Raw genomic sequence first — 22284 nt, forward strand, 5'->3', positions numbered from 1 at the left:
AAAGTGCACAATAGCCAAACTGTGGAAGAAGCCATAATGTCCTTCAACAGATGAATGAATAAAGAAGATGTGGTATATATACCATGGACTATTACTCAGCCATCAGAAAAGACAAACACCTACTGTTTGCTTCTATGTGGAGGGTATTGTAGTGAGTGAAATAAGTCAGTTGGAAAAGGACAATTATCATATGGTTTCACTCATATGTGGAGTATAAGGGACTATAAGGGAAAGGAGGGAAACTGAGTGGGGAAAAATTAAGGAGTGAGACAAACCATGAGAGAGACTCCTTACTCTGGGAAACAAACAAAGGGTTGCGGAAGGGGAGGAGGGTAGGGAGATGGGAGGTGGGCACTAAAGAGGGCACTTGATGGGATGAGCACTGGGTGTTATACTATATGTTGGCAAATTGAATTTAAATTAAAAAAATTGTTTTTTAATCTAAAAGACAACCTACAGAATGGGAGAAAACATTTGCAAATGACATATCAGATAAAGGGCTAGTATCCAAAATCTGTAAAGAACTTATCAAATTCAACACCCAAAGAACAAATAATCCACTCAAGAAATGGGCAGAAGACATGAAGAGACATTTCTCTAAGGGAGACATACAAATGACCAACAGAAGAGTTTATGTAAAGGACAATTGAAATAGCATGGTGTGGGATGTCTGGGTGGCTCAGTGGTTGAGTATCTGCCTTCAGCTTAGTGCATGATTCCAGGGTCCTGGGATGGAGTCCCATATCAGGCTCCCCATGCCTATGTCTCCGCCTCTCTGTATCTCTCATGAATAAATAAATAAACTCTTTTTAAAAAAGAAATAGCATGGTGTATTTTGTTCAGGTGTAAGTAGTTCAGGGGTTTAGAATATAAAGAATAAGAAGGGGAGTCTGAGAGATGACATTTAACAAGTGGCAGGCTCCTATTACAGAAGCTGTTACGTGTCTGCTAAGGATTCTAGACCTTAACATGCAAGCGCTGGGGGAATCTATGAATTAAACAGTACTGAACAGGGGATGAGAAGTCATCATATTTACTTGTAAGTAATTCAGCAAGCAGTGAGAAGCCAGAACTGGAGGGAGACTACCTGTAATGTTGAAAGGTTATAAGTCAATAATAATAGGAATAAAGCTAAGAAGAGAGTCCAGAGGCATTTAGGAGATAAAATAGTCTGGATTTGCTGAAAGGCACATTTGGGGATTGGCTATATTTGGGGTCCAAGGGAGTGCTCATACTGGTGACTGTTAAATCATGAATAACCTCCCCCTGCAAACCAGGAATATGAACACAGACTAAGAAGAAAAGGTGGCCAAGGACAGAACATTCGCACGAGACACAGGCAGAAGAATGAGGTATGGTACAAGAACCTAAGAAGGTACAGTCAGTGAGTGGGAATATCAAAGGGAAGAATATTTTAAGAAAGAGAGGCACTGAAGACTGTGACATCTCTGATCAATATGTCTCTAGAAGGATAAGCAAAATATCCTCAAGATTTCTAATTTGTATCACTCAATCCAGACAGGGAATGCTTTATTGGAAACTTTTCTAAGGACAGGTTTATATCATTTTACTCTTTGAGTTTTGAGAATAACCAGTGTAGATGCTTAAATATAATATTAGTGGAATTCACAAGCAAATGAAAATTAAGTATCATGCTTTTTTTCATTGAATGAGTAAAACAACTAAACACAGGAATACTAATGAGCAAACATCCTAAGTACTAATAATCCCTTTGACTAATTTTTCTTGTAAGGATATATAAGGAATGAAGCACGGCAGGCCCGGCATCGGGGCCACGCACTCCTCCCACTTCATCTCCCCCTCAAGTAGCCGGCCAGCCAATAAAGGCACCAACTCACTGGAAAAAAAAAAAAAGGATATGTACGGAAAATCAACGGTACATAAGTGAGGAGACTGGATCAGTGGAGGCCAACTGAGCTCAAATATATATGTCATTCCAACACAAATCACATGGAATTACAGAAAGATACTAAATTACACCTTTACATACAATAAAAGAATAATGCTATAATACCCCTGGAAAGTAAGAAATGCTATCAGTGGACTACATATTAGGAATCCCAGAAAGACAGAAAGCAAATTAAATCAGATGAAAGCAAGAAAGCAAGAAAAGCAAGAAAAGCAAGAAAAGCAAGAAAGCAAGAAAGCAAGAAAGAAAGAAAGAAAGCAAACAAGCAACCACAGTCTAAAATAAGAGAGAGAGAGGACTACAGCAGATGCAGAAGTGGATTATGGCAGACTCAAGGTCAGAATCAATAAGAAGAAGGAAGGCCCCCACAGCAATGGTTAATTAGGGAACTGCATTCAGAATAGTTGGGTCATTTGGGCCCTTCTCTCCTTTTACTTTTGCAAAACAGAAAGCAGCTGTGGTATCTGTTGAAAGTGAGTGCAGTTGCACCAGAGTGGCAAAAATAATGCCCCAAGAAACTGCTGACCCTGACTACTGAAGAATGGAAAACACAGCCCAGAGGACAAACCAGTGGCACAGCCTACCAATTCAGGCTTACTATGCCAGGAAGTGTGTTAGGTGCATCCATGTATATTTCAATTTAATCCATCAGGACATAGCTCAAGAGGCATCTCCATGGTTACATGTACCCCTGGAAAGTAACCAATAACTACTCTGTGCCCACATGCCCCATTCCACCATTTAATCAGACTAATTATAACCCATGGTGTGTAGATTATGGACTTCTAAAATAGGACTCTGACTTATTTGCCTTTGTTTCCAGAACTTAGTACTATGTGTGCCTGTGAAAAGAATACTCCTGATGAACTGTACTCAACTGAATTGAACCTTTATAGCAAACAAACTTGGTAGACTGAATGGCAGATGGAAGGTTGAGATTTATAATTCTGGTTACCTTAACACCTGACCGAAGAGGTTCTAAAGGTGAGCCTGGCACAGGGTGCAAGGGGGCCATCGTTTCAAATGAACTCTCTCCTGCAAAAAGAAGGCAAATCAAGCCATTGAAGGATTAGGCAGAGATAAGAGGCTCATCTTTTTATCAAATCTCTCAAATTTACTGAGGCTGATTTTTGCACTTCTCTGGAGCTAAAATTCATGAGCTTTCCTATATCAGCTTTTGACCAAATCACACAGCTGACCTTCCAGTAAAGGAATAAGGTCCACCACAGCTTGACCAAGAATTAAGGTCTTCTCATCTTTCTGTTTCTTTTCCTTTGGTAAAACTTCAGTCATAGTTACTAGAAAAATCAAAACAAAGAAAATGAGAACATGTCTGAGTCATCCATCAGATAATCATGATGCAACAAACAAAGCATTGTCAAAAACATTTAAGAGATATTAATTTAAAACCTGAGAAGGCACCAATATTAGTGACTTCTGATGGAAATACTGAACCACGTCAGTGACATATTGAATTTTTGCCTACAAGTTAAAGTAAAACGTAGACTTTATATCATCATCATGTACATACATAGGTATAAAAGTAACCGATGGATATGATTAAAACAAAGTTGCATATAATATTCATACCTTACTAACTGAAAACCCTTAAGTATTTTGTATTCTATTTCATGTATAAGAGATCACTGATCATGATCCCCTTCCATCAATTTTACGAATGACAAGAAAGTTGTGATCTGCAGTTTGAAAAAAACTATTCTAGATCTTCCCATTTTGCCTAGCATAGGATTTAGTAGATCTTTGAGTAATTTACAGAGCTTGCAAGGTATGTACCAGGTTTTCCACTGCAGCTTACTCTGTGTTATGAAAAATCTGAAGTACACAAAAAAGTAGAGAGATTGGTATACTGAATATCTATATAGCCATCACCTGGATTTAACAATAACTAACATGTCATATTTGCTTTATCCATTCTTATTTGCTGAAATACTTTCAAGTACATGCAGACATCATGAAATTTTACTCCTAAATGCTAAAGTATATAAATTCAAAATATGGCATTTTCCTTCATAGTCACAATAATTTTTATCAATCTAGCAAGTGTATAATAATAAAATTAAGTGTAATTCCTTAATTCATCTAATGCCCAGTCTACATTCAATATTTCTCAATTGTCCTAAAATTTATTTTGTAGCTTGTTTGTTCAAACTAGGATCCAAAGACAACATGTTGCATCCGGTTCTCATATGTCTTACATTTATTTTCATTTAGAACAGTCTTTTTACCCACATACATTTTTTTTCTATGACACTGATTTGTTGGAGACATCAGGCCAGTTGTTTTATAGAATGTCTCATTTTCTGGATTTGTCTCCCTCTCCCCCATGGTGTTTGTTTCTGAGTTCTTATTTCCTGTAAACTTAGGTTCATCTTCAGTATTTTTGGCAAAGAGAATACAATTTAATAACATACATGCCTGTGTGGTATGTTATCAAACTCTGTGATCTTTGTTTTCAAAATTACAAAATACTTTTTTAATGTCTTTTTTTAATTGTAACATACATATTAAATTTACCAGCATACCCAATAATATTAAACATATTCACATTTTTGGTGCAACCATCACCACCATCCATTACCATAACTCTTTCCATCTTCTAAAATTGAAACTCTATATATATTAAACAATAATTCCTACTCTCTCCACCCCCTGGCAACCACCATGATCCTTGTCTCTATTTATTTGATTACATACTTCGTGCAGCATTTGTCTTTTTGTGACTGGCTTATTTCAGTTAGCATCTTGTCCTCAAAGTTCATCCTTGTTAAATATAAGAAATAGTGAAGGGGATTTTAAGGGAAAGGAGGGGAACTGAGTGGGAAAAATTAGAGAGGGAGACAAACCATGAGCCTCAACTCTGGGAAATGAGCAAAGGGTTGCGGAAGGGGAAGTGAGTGGGGAGTTGGGGTAACTGGGTGACAGAACTGAGGAAGGCATTTGATGGGATGAGGACTGGGTGTTATATGTTGCAAATCGAACTTCAATAAAAACAAATGTAAAAAAGTTCATCCTTGTAGTGTATGTCAGACCTTCTTTTTTAAGGCTGAATAATATTCAGTTGTGTGTGTGTGTATATATATATATATATATATATATATATATATACCATATTTTGCTTATCCATTCTGTCGACAGACATGTAGATTACTTCCATGTTTTACCTTTTCTGAATAATGCTGCTTTGAGCACCAGTGTACAAATATTTCTTTGAAACCCTGGTTTCAATTATTTCAGATATATTCCCTTAAGTAAAATTGCTGGAAAGAATCTCAAGCAGATCCTCTACCAAGTGCAGAGCAGCATGGGGCTCCATCCCATGACCCCCAGATCAAGACCCAAACCAAAACCAAGAGTCGGCTGCTCAACCAATGGAGCTACCCAGCCACCCCTAATTCCCCTAATTTCTCTCTTTCATTACCTTTGCCTTTAGTATCCTATCCAAGAAATCATAGCCAAACCTAATGTCATGAAGCTTTGTCCTATATATTCTTTTTTTTTTTTAATTTTTATTTATTTATGATAGTCACAGAGAGAGAGAGAGAGAGGCAGAGACATAGGCAGAGGAAGAAGCAGGCTCCATGCACCGGGAGCCTGATGTGGGATTCGATCCGGGGTCTCCAGGATCGCGCCCTGGGCCAAAGGCAGGCGCCAAACCGCTGCGCCACCCAGGGATCCCCTATATATTCTTCTAAGAGTTTTTTTTCTAGTATTGCATTTAAGTCCTTAATCCATCCTGAGTTTTTATATATGGTGTTAGGTAATGGTCCAACTTCATTGTTCTGTATGCGGATATCCAATTTTCCTAGCACCTATTGTTGAAAAGATTGTTTTTTCCTCATTAACTGGTCTTGGCACCTTTATTGAAAATCATTTAACCATATGTGTAAGGAGTTATTTCTGGGCTCTCTATTCTATTTCATTGTTATATAAGTCTTTAATTCTGCCATTATTATACTTTTTTTGATTACTCTAGTTTTGTAGTAAGTTTTGACAACAGTAAGTGTGAGGTCTCCAACTTCGCTCTTTTTCAATATCATTTTGGTTATTTGGGGTCTCTTGGATTCCATATGAATTTTAGGATGGCCTTTTCTATTTCTGAAAAAAAAATTGGGATTTTGATAGGAATTGCACTGAATCTGTAAAACACTTTGGGTAGTATTAACATCTTAACATTAACTTTTTCAATCCACGAATATGGGATGTTTCAATGTATTTGTGTTATCTTTAATTTCTTTCAGCAACATTTTGTAGTTTTCATTGTATTAAGTCTTTCATTTTCTTGGTTAAGTTAATTCTTAGGTATTTTATTCCTTTGGATGGAATTTATAACTTACTTTTCATGTTGTTCATGGTTAGTATATAGAAATGCAACTGATATTTGTATGCTGAATTTGTATCCTGCATTTCAAAAAAGGATTGATTGATTGATTGACTTGGAGAGTGCAGGGGAGGGGCAGAGAGAAAGAGAAATCCAAGCAGACTCCATGTGGAGCAAGAAGCCTGATATTGGGCTCAATCTCATGACCCTGAGATCAGGACCTGAGCTGAAATCAGGAGTCAGATGCATATATATATATATATATATATATATATATATATATATATATATTCTTTATCCATTCCTCTATTGATGGACACTTGGATTGCTTCCATATTTTAGCTATCATAAATAATACTGCAATAAACATAGGCGTGCATACATCTTTTTGGATTTGTGTTTTCATATTCTTTGGGTAAATGTCCAATAGTGGAACTACTAGATCATATAGTAATTCTATTTTTAATTTTTTGAGGAGCCTCCATACTGTTTTCCACAGTGGCCACACCAGTTTGCATTCCCACTAACAGTGCATAAGTTTCTTCTCCACATTCTGGCCAACACTGTTGTTTCTTGTGATTTTTTTCTTGTTTGAATAGGCTATACTTTATGTTTCCTTGTATACTTTATGATTTTTTTGTTGAACATTGGATATTTGAATCTAATAATGGGATAAGTCTGGAAATTAGATTCTCCCCCTTCCCAGGGTTTACTGTTTTTTATTGTTTATTTTTGTCATTGTAGGTTGTCTCTGTGCTGAGGGATAGCCTGAGGCATAAAATTAAGGTACTTTCTTTTTTTAATATTTTATTTATTTATTCACGAGAAAGAGAGACAGAGAGACAGGCTCCATGCAGGGAGCCTGACGTGGGACTTGATCCTGGGTCTCCAGGATCACATCCCGGGCTGAAGGTGGCGCTAAACCGCTGAGCCACCCAGGTTGCCCAAATTATTTTCTGAGTATTTCCTTAGACATGCATGGTCACTTTCTAGTTTTCACCTCATGTGCACTTGTTTTCAAGTGTCCTAGTTTTGAATGTCTGGTTCCTCAACAGGGGAAAAAGAAAAAGGAAAGGGAGATAAAGGATGGTCCCTTTAAATCCCTTGGTAGTTTCTAGCAGGAGGAAGGGCCTTACAACAATGGAATGGAGGGAGGTGCAACAACAGCAGATAGCCTCTTTGTCTTCTGTGATCAGAAGCAGCCATCGGCAATCAGAGAACAGATCCACAATATTTAAGGACAAGGTCCTTTTAGCTCATCCTGGCTCCAGCAAGCTGTGTGCAAGCTACTAGAGGAACACATACATGGCTCCCTGCTGCTACATGCCTACAGGGGTGGGAAGTGAGTAGCTGCTACTGTGTTAAGATCTGAAATTAGGGCAGCCCGGGTGACTCGGCGGTTTGGCGCCGCCTTCGGCCCAGGGCGTGATCCTGGGGACCCGGAATCAAGTCCCATGTCGGGCTCCCTGTGTGGAGCCTGCTTCTCCCTCTGCCTGTGTCTCTGCCTCTCTCTCTCTCTGTGTGTCTCTCATGAATAAATAAATAAAACCTTAACAAAAAAATCTGAAATTAACCAAAATTAATCACCATGTGCCATCAAAATTTTCCCCTGGAAGTTGCAAGCCTTCAACAGACTTGAGTTCCAAAATAGTTATATCAGACAAAATGTGGCAGTGCAAGCATTGTGTAGGTGGGGAGACAGATTCCTGGTGCTTCTTACTTTATCTTCCCAGAATCTTCAAAAATATTCTTTTTATAATTTTCAAAAGTACACTCTATCTGTAGTGCCCCATTTTCTTCCTAACATTGTTTGTCTTGGTTTCATTTTGTTTTGAACCAATCATGCCAGAAGTTTGTCTATTTTGTTAGTTGTTTTTTTTTTTTAATATTTTATTTATTCATGAGAGACATCAAGAGAAGGCAGAGACATAGGCAGGGAGAGAAGCAAGCTCCCCACAGGGAACCCCATGTGGGACTCAATCCCAAGACCCCAGGATTACGCCCTGAGCCTAAGGCAGAGGCTCAACCACTGAACCACCCAAACTACCCTTGTTAGTCTTTTAAAGAAGCAGGTTTTGTTTTGTAGCTCTTTTTTAGGGCTTATTTTCCAATTAATTAATTTTTGTTCTTATCTTTCTTCTTTCTTTTTATATTCTTTGGGGTTCTGTCTATTTTAGTAGAACGGTAGTTCTGTTATTTTAGTATTTTAGTTCTGTATTTTAGTAGTAACTCAATAGGTTTTAATCTTTTAATGTTGAGAACTATTTTATTAAAGATATATTTAAACAATTTTGTATCCATGGGGCATGGATGGGGAATGTGTCCATTTTTTAATACACTCAGAGCTCCAAAAACAAAATGGTCAAAGCTCTCTTTCATCTTCTTAGAAGACTTAACACACTGTTAATAAACCCCCCACTAACAAAGAGGAAACTTTCTTTTATACAGCTTAACTCTCGGCAAATTGGAAAGAGGTTCTCAAGAAAATCCAAGGGGAAGATGACACTATATTGCAGAGGGTACTCATGGTCTCCACATTTTTTTTTTTTTTTTCTGTTTTCACAGCTACCTTCACAGTTTCAGTCTAATTTGTGGGCTCTATGCTAAGGAGGGGTTGCTTTTGGTTGACTCATTAATTTGTGTACTTTCTTTCACTTTTGAGCAGACAATAATGCTTTATCATTATAACTCCAGTGGTTTTGAATTTCAAGACTTCTCACCACCGAAGATGCTTTTTCCCCCTGTAAGAATAGAATATCCCAAATTAAGCTTTTTATTTTGAGATAATTTCAGATTCACATACAATTATGAAAGTAATACAGAAAGCTATCTTGTACCTGTTTTTCCCAATGGTAACATCTCACATTACTACAGTAAATTATCACAACCAGGATATTGACATCGATACAGTCAAGATACAGATCATTTCATCACCACAAGGATTCTGGTTATCCTTTTAACCCATGTTACCCTTTTAAAGACACCTCCACTATCCTCCTTCTTAACACCAGGCAACGACTAATTTGGTCTCCATTTCTATGCTTTGTCATTTAAAAAATGTTATATAAATATAATTTTACAGTATGTACCTTTTAAGATTGGCTTTTTCATTCAGCACAGTTCTCTGGAGATCCACAAAGATTGGTTTGTGTCCCAGTAATTTGTTCATTTTTATTGATGAGTAGCATTTCATAGTATGGATGTATGTTTGTTTACCCATGGAAGAATCTAGGTTGTTTACAGTTTTTTACTATAAAGCTCCTAGAAATTAAATACTGTTTTTTGTGTGAATATAAGTCTTCATTTTTTGGGGGGGGATAAAGGCCCAGAAGTTAAAAAAAAAAAAAAAAAAAAAAAGGCCCAGAAGTACAATTGCTGGATCATATATGGTGGTTTGCAGGTTTTGTTTTTAAAGAAATTGCACACTGCTTTCTAGACTGACAGCATTCCCACCAGAAATTCTGACATTTGACATTTCCAGTAGGGATGTATCAGTGAACCAGGTTCTTTGCAACCTTGTCAGAATTTGGTGATTTCACTATTTTTAATTTAACCATTCTGATATGCGTGTAGTGATGTCTCATTGTGGTTTTGATTTACATCTCCTTAATGGCTAATGACTTTGAACACTTTTTCATATGCTTTTATCTGCTTTGGTAAACTGTCTCTTCATGTCTTTTGCCTATTTCCTAACTGGTTTGTTTGGAGTATTTTTTATCATTGAATTTTGATAGTTCTTTATATATTTGATACTATTACTTTGTCGAATTGTGATTTGCGAATATTTTCTCTTACTCTCAACCTCGGTTTTTCACAGAGCAAGTTTTTAATTTTTATGAAGCCCAATTCACCAGGATTTTTTCTTTAATGGTTCATGCTTTTGGTTTAAGAACTCTTTGCCTAACCTTAGATCCTAAAGATTTTTTTTTCTTAATGTTTTCTGACTTTACATTTTACATTTAAATCTGTGATCAATTTTGAGTTAATTTTTGTATAAGGTATGAGACTATAAAGTTGAGGTTCATTTTTTTTGCCTACAGATATTCGATTGCTCTAACATCATTTGTTGAAAGGCTACTTCTCCAATGAATTAATTTTGCACTTTTACCAAAAATCATTAGGCAAGAGTGTCTGGTTGGCTCAGTTGGTGAAGCATATGACTCTTGATCTCCAAGTTCTGAGTATGAATCCCACATTGGGTCGAGATTACTTAAAAATAATATCTTTTAAAAAATCATTAGGCAGGGATCCCTGGGTGGCACAGTGGTTTGGCTCCTGCCTTTGGCCCAGGGCGCGATCCTGGAGACCCGGGATCGAATCCCACATCGGGCTCCCGGTGCATGGAGCCTGCTTCTCCCTCTGCCTGTGTCTCTGCCTCTCTCTCTCTGTGACTATCATAAATAAATAAAAATTAAAAAAAAATCATTAGGCATATTTAGATGAGTCTATTTTTTTTAAAGATAGATTTATTTATTTATTTATTTATTTATTTATTTATTTATTTATTTATTTATTTACGATAGACACACAGAGAGAGAGAGGCAGAGACACAGGAGGAGGGAGAAGCAGGCTCCATGCTGGGAGCCGACACGGGACTCGATTCCGGGACTCCAGGATCGCGCTCTGGGCCAAAGGCAGGTGCCAAACCACTAAGCCACCCAGGGATCCCCAGATGAGTCTATTTTTATTTCTATTTTTTCCATTGATCTGTCTATCCTTCCACAAACACCACACAATTTTAATGTAGCTATATAAGTCATTAAATATAGTGATTCTTCCCATTTTATTCTTTTCCAAAATTATTTTAGCTTTCCTTGTTCCTTTGCCTTTCTATATACATTTATAATACTCTTGTCCATATCTACAAAAAATCTTTCTGGGATTTTGATAAGAATTACATTCAACCTTTGTATCAGTTTGGGGAGAACGGACATCTTACTTATGTTGAGTCTTCTAGTCCATGAATACAGTAGGTCTCTCCATTTATAAAAATTTTAAATGTCATTCAACAGTGTATAATTTTCAGCACATAAGTGCTATATATGTTTTCTTAAATTTACATGACTTAATTTTAAAGAGCAATCGTAAATGATGTATTATTGTATTTTTAGTATTAGTGTCCATGTATTTGTTACTAGCATATAGAAATACAATTGATTTTGTGCATTTAAATTTGTATCCTATTATCTCACTTTTTCTTTCTAAAAGTTTTGCATATTCCTTGATATTTTCTACATAGACAATCATATCATCTGCAAATAGGGGCAGATTTATTTCTTCCTTTCAGAGCTAGATGCCTTTTATTTCCTTTTCTTACTTAATTGCACTGTCTAGCGCTTCCAGCTCTATGTTCTTAAGAGTGGTTGAGAGCAGATCTGACCTTGATTTGTTCCCAGTCTTAGGAGGAAAGCATTTCATCTTTTGCCATTAAGTATAATGTTTGCCTTTGTCAGGTTGATGAAGTTCCCTCTATTTGTATTTTTCTGAGAATTTCTATCATGAATTGGTATTAAATTTTGTCAAAACCTTTATTGTTTTGACCAATATGACCGTGTACTTTTTCTTCTTTAGACTATGAACACAGTAGATGACATTGACTAATTTTCAAATACTGAACCAATCTTGGATTCCTAGAATCAATCCCACTTCATAACGACATATAATTCTTTTTATATATTGCTGAATTCTACTTGCTAGTATTTTGTTAGAATTTTTGTGTCTATATTCATGACAGATATTGGCCACAAGTTTCCCATTTTTGTACTGTCTTTGTCTTGTTTTGGTATCAGTGTAACACCAGCATCAGAAAATGAAGTATTTCCTCCCTTCTATTTTCTGGAAGATTGTGTAGAATTAGTGTTAGTTATTATTTTTAACTTTTTAGTAAAACTATCTGGGCTTGAGATTTCAAATTATGAGTTCAATTTCCTTGACAGTTACAGAGCAAATTTATTCATATAGGATGATATAGGATGAATTTGTGTTTTTCAAAATACTGGCCCATTTTCTTGTCAAATTTATGTATAGTTGCTTATCTCTTTATTATCCTTTTAATGTCTACCATCTGTGATGTTAATTCCATTTCATTTCTAATATTGATAATTTATAGTGTCTTTTCTCTCCTCTGGAGCATTTTCTGCTTTTGGTCAGTCTTCCTTGATGTTTTCAAATAACCAGCTATGTTATTTGTTTCATTGATTTTTCCCTATTGTTTCTGTTTTTCATTTTATTGCTTTCTGCTTTCATCTTTATAATTTTCTTCCTTCTGTTGGATTTTCCTTTTCTTTTTCTAAATCCTTGAGATGGCAGCTTAGATTACTGATTTGAGACTTTTCCTCTTTTTCAATGTATGCATTTAGTGTGATAAATTTTCTCAGCAGTTCTTTAGCTATGTCCCACAAACTTTGTTACCTTGTATTTTTATTTCCATTCAGTTCACTGTATTTTTTTTACTTCCCTTGAGATGTCCTCTTTGACCCATGGATTACTTAGAAATGTCTTTTTGTTTTCAAGTGTTTAGTTTCCTGTTCTCTATTGTTGATTTCTAGCTTGATACTCTTGTCAGAAAACACATTTTAATTCACTTAAATATGTTGAGGTTGTTTGTGACTCAGAGTATGATTTTGGTATGTGGTCTGTGGGCTTTTGAAAATAATGTTCTGCTTTCCAAAAAATATTGATTAGATACTGTAGGCTGATGGGTGTTGTTGAGTTTTCCTATATCCCTGTTGATTTTCTATATAGTTGTTCCATAAATTGAGAGAAGGGTGTTTATGTCCCCAACTATAATTGTGGATCCGTCTATTCACACTTGGTTTTATCAGTTTTTGTTTAACATATTTTGCAGCTCTGTTGTTTAGTGCATGTACATTTAAGATTGCTATGTCTTCTGATGGGTTGACTCTTATCAATGAACTTCTCTGACGCTGGTTATTTTCTTTGCATGGGCTATTTTATCTAATGCTACTACAGTAATTTCCAGTTGTTGATGAATGTGTACATAATATATCTTTCTGTTTACATTTTACCTGACTATATGGTTATATTTTGAGTTTCTTGTAGACAGCATACAGTTAGGTCATGTTTTTTAAAAACACTCTGCAAACTCTGTCTCTTGATTTCTTAATGTAATTATTAATATAGTAGGGTTTAAGTCTTTTGTCCTCCCTTTTTCATTTGTTTTCTTTTTTCTGCTTTCCTGTAGATTACATGAATGTTCTTTAGAATTCTATTTTATCTATAATACTTTTAAGTGTATATATTTGTATAGGTTTTTTAGTCATTGCTCTAGGTATTGCATTACATATACATTACTTATTACAATCTATTACAAGTGTCATCAGTAGTTGAAGTATAGAAATCTTACCTCTCTTATGTCCTTTTGCTTTTCCTGTTTATAACTGCCTAAAATATTTTCTCAATATACCTTTAGAACTGCATGAGACAGTGTTTTTTTTTTTTTTGAGACAGTGTTATACCTTGTTTCAAGTGTCAAACACAATTTAGAAAACTCAAAGAGAAGAAAAGCTTCATTTATCCAAATTTTTGCTTACCATATTCTTCCTTCCTTCCCAATGTTCCTCAGTTCTTTCTTTCATCATATCTCTTCTGTTTTATAGAAATTCCTTCAGCCATTCTTTCAGGGTGGATCTGCTGGTCACAAATTTTTTCTTTCATCTGAAAGTCTTGATTTCCCCTTCACATCTTTTCTCTGAGTATTGGATTCTGGGTGACAGTTCTTTTATCACTTAGAAAATATTCCATTCCCTTTGGGCCTCCATGGCTTCTGATGACAAACTGATGACATTCTGGTTGTTTTCCTTTGCTTTCAGATTTTGTTCTCTCTTTAGTTTTCAAAAGTTTAATTATGATGTTTCTTAATATGGATTTCTTTGGCTTAATCCTACTGGGAGTCTGATCAGCTTCTTGAATCTGTAGGTGTATGTCTCTTGCCAAATTTGGGGTTTTCAGGCTTTACTTCTTTGATTATTTTTTCAGTCTCACCCATTCTCCTCTCCTGAGACTCTGATGACACTATTAGACCTTTTGTCATAGTCCCACAGGCCTTTGAAGCTTTGTTTACATTTTTTTAAGTTTATTTCTTCCAGATTACTCAGACTGGGTATTTCTATTTTTCTGTCTTCCAGTTTCTCTGTCTCCTCTATTCTGCTGTTAAGCCCATCTGCTGAGCTTTTCATAAGTTACTATATTTTTCTAACCTAAAATTTCCATTAGGTTCTTCTTTATGTCTTCTGTTTCTAAGACCTTCTATTTCTCTGCTGAGTCTATGTTTTGTTTCCAGCATGTTTGCAATTGCTCAATGATTATCATGACTTTTAAAAATCTTTGTCTAATAATTCTAATGTATCTGTTACCTTGGTGTTAGCATCTACTGATTATCTTTTAAAATTCAGTTTGAGATCTTCAGGTTCTTGGTATGATGAATGATTTTCATGTAATCTTGGACTTTTTGTATGTTATGAAACTCTGGATATTAAACCATCTGTTTTAGCTGGATTTTTCTATACTGCTCCAACAGAGGAAGGGGAGGGGCATTGTCTATTATCTCCAATCTGCCTCTATTGATACCTGAGAGGGACAGTTCCTCATTATTGCTGATGAGGGGTGGGGGTTCTGGTTCTTTACCTCTTTTCCATAGATACCACAGTGGGTATAGGCTCATTACCAATAGATGATGGTGAGTCTCAAACTGACATTAGGCCTCCTCTGACACCACAACAGTAGGTAGTAGAATGACATCTTATTACTGTCAAATTGGGGCAGAAGCCCAGGCTTCCTATGTGGTCTCCATTAAAACCGCATGGTGAAAGAGAGAGCTCATGACCACACAGAACCGAAATCCTGGCCTCCTATTTGGTATTCTCAAACACCACCTAGCTGGAGCACCTAATTTAAGCTTTATGAGAGTAGAAGTCAGTCTCCCAGTCAGCTTGGGTGTGAGTGGGGCCACATTTTTGTGTCTGTGATGTTTGGCTGGAGCAGCACAGCTACTGACTGAAAGTTTTCTGTCTTGCTAGGCTGTCCTTTGCCTGGTCTTTAGTTAGAGCAGATCTCTTTTAGTTTTTTTCTTTTTTTTTTTTTTTGGTCTGCACTCATTCATGTTTCCAGGTTGCTGGCCTCTTCAGCATCAAGTCTAGGATATACAAGGCAAAAAGCAAACCCAAGCAATTCATCACTGTGTCATTCCTCATGTCTCATTTCCTTTTTCTCTCCACTTCTCAGAGTCTCTTATGTTTGTTTTACATAGAAAGTTTGAGGTATGCAGTTGTACATAGTGAAACAAATAGGGGAAAGTATATATACTCCAGTGGCTCTGTTTTATTATTTTTTTAAGTAGGCTCCGCACCCAGCATAGAACCCAAAGCAGGGCTTGGACTTGCAACCCTGAGATCAAACCTAAGCTGAGATTGAGTGTCTCAAGATGCTTAATCGACTGAGCCACCCCAGAGGTTCTGTTTTTAAATCTTTTTTGATCCCTAATGACTGCACTTGAGAGCATAAATGTACCTCTAGCTATATCTCACAAGTCTGATATTTGGTGTTTTTCTGTTATTGATTCTAAATATTTTATAGTTTGTCTTATGATTTCTTTGTTGTCCCATGAATTACACATAAGTGTGACTTAAAAATTCCAAATGGATTCCTTTTTTCCCTATATTTTTGTTATATATTTCTAATTTTGTTGACTTGTGTTTTGGTCAGAAAACTTAGTCTGTATCCCATTGATTCTTTGGCATATGGCAGAACTTGTTTTATTGCATAGTATCTGGCCAGCCAGTTTCTATTGTATAAATGTTCCTTGTATGTTTTAAGAAAATATATGTTATTTAATGATTGGAACGACCCTATGATTACTACTTATTAGGAAAGACCTTTTTCATCTATCCAATGGCTAGACACATATGATGGGGCATGGATTTTTTTTTCTAGTCCATTCTTTTTGATAGTCCTGGCTTGTGCTAAAGGGGTTGGGGACAGCTCCCATCTACAGTTGCCCAAGGTCTGTTGGTCTAAGACCATTAAAACCCAAGTCCCTAGATTTTGGAGTACTGCCCTTTCTGCCTACACCACCACATACCAATAGCAGCTGTTCAAGAGTTCCCGGTTTCAGTTCCAGCTTTTGCTTCTGTAACAAAGGGCTGGCCCTTTCTTTCTCATGAATTCAATGTCACATTTAAAACCATGTTCCAGTTCTGCCTTTCTCATCTAACATGCCAGGGAGGAAGGCAATTAGGATACTGACACTCCTCTTATTTGGGGTTGGGAGTGACAGAGAAGCACAAAGCAAAGAAGAAAGAAGCAGAATGGAGTGAGTAGAGAGTATGGATTAGATGGATGCCTCCATGGGTAACTGATTCCCAGCTAGGTCAGACCTAAGAATTACTTTTCTGGAACAGTGTTTCCCAGGAATCACCAGACACTTTTGTTCCTACATGCAGCTTCCTAGGACCTTTCCCCAGCAATCATGAATTTAATAGTCTAGGGTAGGGCTCTGAAGCCTATTTTCTCTCAGCCTCAGGTGACTTTCATGGGAAAAAAGGCTTAGAATGCACTACTCTAGAATACTGTAGGATTCCCAGGTAGGTCCCACTTCTCTGGGTCTGGGATCTTGGAATCTGTGGTTTTTGGCAGATGCTACAGGAGATGTGCCACTAAAAAAATAACAAAACAAAAATTAAGAGTATAGGTTAAAACAAAAGCTTTAGATTAATGTATAGGTGTAAGAACAAAGTATGTCAGAGATAATACTGTGTACTTAGAAACTGTAAAAGTATTGATACAGAAGTTATATGTCCATTTATTCATTCATTCATTGAACATTTTTTGAGCCCTTTTATGTCTCAGATATTTCTAGGCACTAGGAATTCTAAAATAAGTAAGATACAGACCTGAATTTCAAAAAAAAAGTGTACAGAAGTATTGTATACAGAATTACAGATAGGGTAGCCAGGTAAAATACAAGATGCCCAATTAAATTTGAATTTCAGATAACCAATGAATAATTTTTTAATATATATCCTAATTTCTTTTCCCCTCAATTTGGCAACCCTAAACACAGAAATATTTAGGAAAGCTCCCAATCCAGCTTAGGAGATAAGGACTGCAAAGTACAGTCAAATGTCAAAAGGTCTTTGATACAAACTGATTAAAATTAGCCGCCTATGGAGACTGCTGCCAAAAGCAGGTAGGACTCAAATTATACCACGTTATTCCTAGGTGCAAAAGGTATGGTGTATTCATTTGTCCCCCAAACAGCTACTAAATACCTCAGAATCTCCTTACAACATACTCAACATAATTAATATTTTTAGTACCACAGAGACTTACAGAACACAGGTTTGTGGGCAATGTCATCTAAAGTAATTCCTCCTTCAGGATTGAACTCAAAACTGCTTGTGAAGTTGTATTTTGCAGTTCCTTCTGCAGAAACCGTAACTTTTGCAGAGTCTCCCAGAACCATTTGATTGAATTCTGCACGAATAAAAGTAACTGGAGTTTCTCCTTTAAAACCTTTCTGTTGACAGAAAGATACCACTTTACAATTATACTCAAAGAGAGAATTTTCCTACATATCTGGCAATTCATTTTGACTTGAACTAAACAGTGTTTTCCATGTTTTCCTAACAAGCTATATATCACAAATACAAAAAGGGTAGATAGAAAGTTGTAACAAACTAAACAAATCTAGTTGTAGCTAACTGCAACATTCTATTTAAATGCCATTACATTCAGAGTTTTTAAAAATAACTTCTGGTTATCCACATGGTTATAAAAGTATATTGTGAAATATTTGAAAAAGTGAGAAAAGCACACAGGAAAACAAATTACCTATAGTTTCACTCTAACACGCAAGCACTATTAATATTTTAGAATATATTTTCTAGTGCATTTCTGTGAATACACGTGTGTGTGTGTGTGTATATATATATATACACACACACACACACATTTATACATACACCTTTTATATATACCTTTTAAAACAAAGTAAAGATCATTCATGACATCCTGTTTTGGAATGAGCTATCTGACTTCATAATAGTGAATGAATATTTTGCCATTTCATTATTCTTGTAATTTTTAAGTTACCTTATATTGTAGTTTTATTATTTAAATTCAACAATTGAAATTAATCACAAGAGAAACTCTGGAAGAATTCAGAAGAAAAAGACTTGTAGTATAGAAAAACAAAAATCACTTCTTGTTTCACCTGTTAAATGTAGTTGCCAGGTATTTTACACACATAGTGATGTGACCTGCTGATTATATAGTCTAACAAAAAGGAAAACTGAGAAAGAAATGCCATTGAAGGGCAGCCCGGGTGGCTCAGCGGTTTAGCGCTGCCTTTGGCCCAGGGTGTGATCCTGGAGACCCAGGATCGAGTCCTGCGTCGGGCTCCCTGCATAGAACCTGCTTCTCCCTCTGCCTGTGTCTCTGCCTCTCTCTGTGTCTCTCATGAATAAAAAATCTTAAAAAAAATGCCATTGAAATGTTAAGATCAGCAGGTTTGATGTTTTGGAGGGTGCAAAACCATTCCTCCTGCTGGTGCTCCCAATACATCTTCATGAAACCTGCAGATAGATGTTTGACAGGTAAACTTGAACTCAAAGACAAATATACTTTCAAGAAAATGAATAAACTAAGAACCTCTCTAATTTCCAAAAATAACTTTACCAAGTCATATCCATCTGTCACAGTGATCTGGACGGGTCTGCCTGTTGATGACATCTGCTCCATAGCAGCACTTGGGCAAAGTCCCCCTGGACTTCTTTGGTCTCTGTAAACATAATGAATCAATCTCTCCTCTCAAGTACCACAGCTGCAGAAGTACCCACATTACATCATAACCAATACTAGGTGAGAACCTAGGAAAATGCCACAGTCCAGCATTGTTTTGTGCCCTCTGCTGCTGGATTGTGCTTTACAGACCTGGTCACAGGAAGGATTCCTTCAGTTAGTGCTGACATGATCTTTATACATATAACCAATCCATGAAGCACAAATCATCACAAGACAAAGAGAGCAGGAATGGCATCTCCCTTACTTCCCACCCCACCACTACCCCCTACATCTCCCATAGTATTCTTTGGTAGGTTTTTTTTTTTTTTTTTTTTAATGTGCAAATCTCCCCTCAAAGATGACTTAATCTCTTTTATAAAAATATCTAACAGGAAAAAAACAGCCACATGGAATAATGGTTAGTTCATCAGTAAAAGTTCTGACATATGTCCAATTTAGTCTGAGATATTTTCTAGTTATTTTACAACACTAAGGACATAATTTCAAAAATAAATTGGTGTAAGAAAGATTTTCTACCTCAATTCAAAGTGGAACTTAATGCAATTCAAACGTTTACTGAGGACACACTATGCTATGTCTAGGACTGGTGGTACAAAAAAGGTGATACTTTGCTGTTCACAGGCTTTATAATTATTGTCTTGTGATGCCCGGGTGGCTCAGGGGTTGAGCGTCTGCCTTTGGCCCAGGGCATGATCCCGGAGTCCTGGGATCAAGTCCCACATTGGGGTCCCTGCATGGAACCTGCTTCTCCCTCTGCCTATGTCTCTGCTTCTCTCTCTCTGTCTCTCATGAATAAATAAATAAAATCTTTAAAAAATTATTCTATCTCTTCTCAGCTATTCCCTCACTTGAAGTCATCTAAACATCTCAGATCACTTGTTCAACACCATGTCTTCAGGCTCATTCAGGATCTAAGTGACCCTGACAATTTTCTTATCAAATTCACATTAGATTAAGGAGGACACGTGATGAGATGAGCACTAGGTGTTATAGTATATATTGGCAAATTGAATTTAAATAAATTAAAAAAAATTTTTTAATTCACATTAGAAACGACCTTTTTACATTACTCTCATTTTCATTAGTACCACATGAATTAGGCCTTCACTAGCCTAATTTCTCAGAGCCTGTTTCACCTTCTATAAAAGAGATAATATAACTTCTGATTTTCACATTTGTTGTGAATATCCACTAAAATAGTAAAACTGCTTAAGCTATGAAGTACAATACAAATGATATTATTAATGTGCACTGCTTTTCCTAAAAGTTCAATTACTCCCTTCAAGACAAGTAATCTCTCATTCATTTTTACAGTCTCTGAGGGCCTGGCACTATGCCTTGTCTTAGCAGGATATTTACTGCATAATGAATGCAAGAAATCTGGCTAGTTGCATTAAGGTCAGGGCGGCAGTATGACCCAGCAATTGCACTGCTGGGGATTTACCCCAAAGATACATATGCAGTGAAACGCCGGGACACCTGCACCCCAATGTTTCTAGCAGCGATGTCCACAATAGCCAAACTGTGGAAGGAGCCTCGGTGTCCATCAAAAGATGATGGATACAGAAGATGTGGTCTATGTATACAAGGGAATATTAGCCATTAGAAACGACGAATACCCACCATTTGCTTCTGCGTGGATGGACCTGGAGGGTATTATGATGAAATAGGTCAATCGGAAAAGGACAAACATTATATGGTCTCATTCATTTGGGGAATATAAAAATTAGTGAAAGGGAATAAAGGGAAAGAAAATGAGTGAAAATTTCAGTGTGTGTGACAAAACATGAGAGACACCTAACTCTAGGAAATGAACAAGGGGTAGTGGAACGGGAGGTGGGCAGGGGGCGAGGTGACTGGGTGACGGGCACTGAGGGGGGCCCTTGGCGGGATGAGCACTGGGTTATATGCTATATGTTGGCAAATTGAACTCCAATTTAAAAAATGTTTAAAAAGGTCCAGGCGGCGGGGGCGGGCTCTTGTTGCTCCCAAGAAGCACCCATTCCTTGTCATATTGCTCATAAGAAAATGCAAGGGAGGGGCACCTGGCTGGCTCAGTGGGTGGAGCATGAGACTCTTGCTCTCGGGGTTGTGAGTTCAAGACCCACGTTGCGTGTAGCGATTACTTAAAAGCAAAATCTTTAAGACGAAAGAAAATGCAAGGGAACAGTCACACCGGAAACAGGTTTGACGACGGATACGATGGGATGGGCGGGTGTCGTCTGGGGACAGGGGCGCGGTAGGGAGCTACTGCCGGGTATCTGGGGCAAAGCGAGAAGGGGCTCTAAGCCCGGCCTCAGGTGGGAGGCCTGGGATGGGCCGGCGCAGCAGCCAGCGTTTAGGTCCAGCGGGGTGGGTGGCGTTTAGGTCTGTACCTCAGTGCACTGCGCTGGGACGCGGCCTAGCTGAAGAGACTGAGGTAACGGGCGCGGTCGCAGAGCCACGGCGGGGAGTCCGGGAGCAGAGGGTTCCCTGAGCAGCGATACCGACGTCTTACCTGAGGAAGCCGCAAACGCCTTAGGCGTAACTGTAGCAACTACCTACCTCTCGCGAGAATTTAGTTCCCAAGCAATCACCACAAAGTTTATCCCAAGACTCGCGATAAAGTTTTAGGGCGGGAAACAGAGCTGGGGGTGGGGGTGGTTTCTGCGCTTGGGCTCTGGGAATTGCTTGCTGGAGCCGCCCGGTCCTGCCTGGGATCGCCTCGTCCGCGGGTGCAAATTTGCATCCACACGAGCCTAAAGTTTTCCAACTTTTGATTTTGTTTTCTCGACCCTTTTCTTTCAATATCCTTACATAAATAGAAGAAAAACCAAGAGGACATTTACTTAAAATAAAAGCGTTTATTGCATGGTTTTGAAAACAGGTCATTTAAATCTTTCTCCATGAAAAATGCAGATGATAGGGGCGCCTGGGTGGCTCGGTGGTTGAGCATCTGCCTTTGGCTCAGGTCGTGATCCCGGGGTCCTGGGATCGAGTCCCACATCGGGCTCCTTGCAGGGACCCTGCTTCTCCCTCTGCCTGTGTCTCTCATGAATAAATAAATAAAAATCTTAAAAAAAGAAAAATGCAGATGATAGTATTTTAAAAGTGACCCTCTATATGAAATAAAAGATAAATACTGTATGATTTTAGTCATATGTGGAATTTAAGAAACAGCAGATGAAATAGAGGTTTAAAAAAAAAAGCAAAC

General features: G+C 37.4%; 1 protein-coding gene across 10 annotated transcripts in view; it reads right to left on the minus strand.

The window, feature by feature from the left end:
• The window catches only part of CFAP70 (cilia and flagella associated protein 70), a 95364-nt gene extending 73735 nt beyond the window's left edge, over positions 1-21629 (minus strand). For 6 of the 10 annotated variants that reach the window (XM_038534323.1, XM_038534322.1, XM_038534319.1 and 3 more), the window contains exons 1-5: positions 21467-21625; positions 18966-19068; positions 17619-17805; positions 3130-3228; positions 2886-2965 (exon numbers count right to left, since the gene is read on the minus strand). In XM_038534323.1, coding sequence (XP_038390251.1) covers positions 2886-2965; positions 3130-3228; positions 17619-17805; positions 18966-19028 — 429 coding nt within the window. In that variant the 5' untranslated portion in view covers positions 19029-19068; positions 21467-21625. Of the gene's footprint in view, positions 1-2885; positions 2966-3129; positions 3229-17618; positions 17806-18965; positions 19069-20714; positions 20738-21466 lie in introns of those variants that run through there. The other 4 variants (XM_038534318.1, XM_038534317.1, XM_038534325.1 and 1 more) reach the window with 4 other exon arrangements.
• Positions 21630-22284: the final 655 nt, after the last annotated feature.

Source organism: Canis lupus, chromosome 4 (assembly GCF_011100685.1).
Source record: "Canis lupus familiaris isolate Mischka breed German Shepherd chromosome 4, alternate assembly UU_Cfam_GSD_1.0, whole genome shotgun sequence".
Classification (NCBI taxonomy): Eukaryota; Metazoa; Chordata; class Mammalia; order Carnivora; family Canidae; genus Canis; species Canis lupus.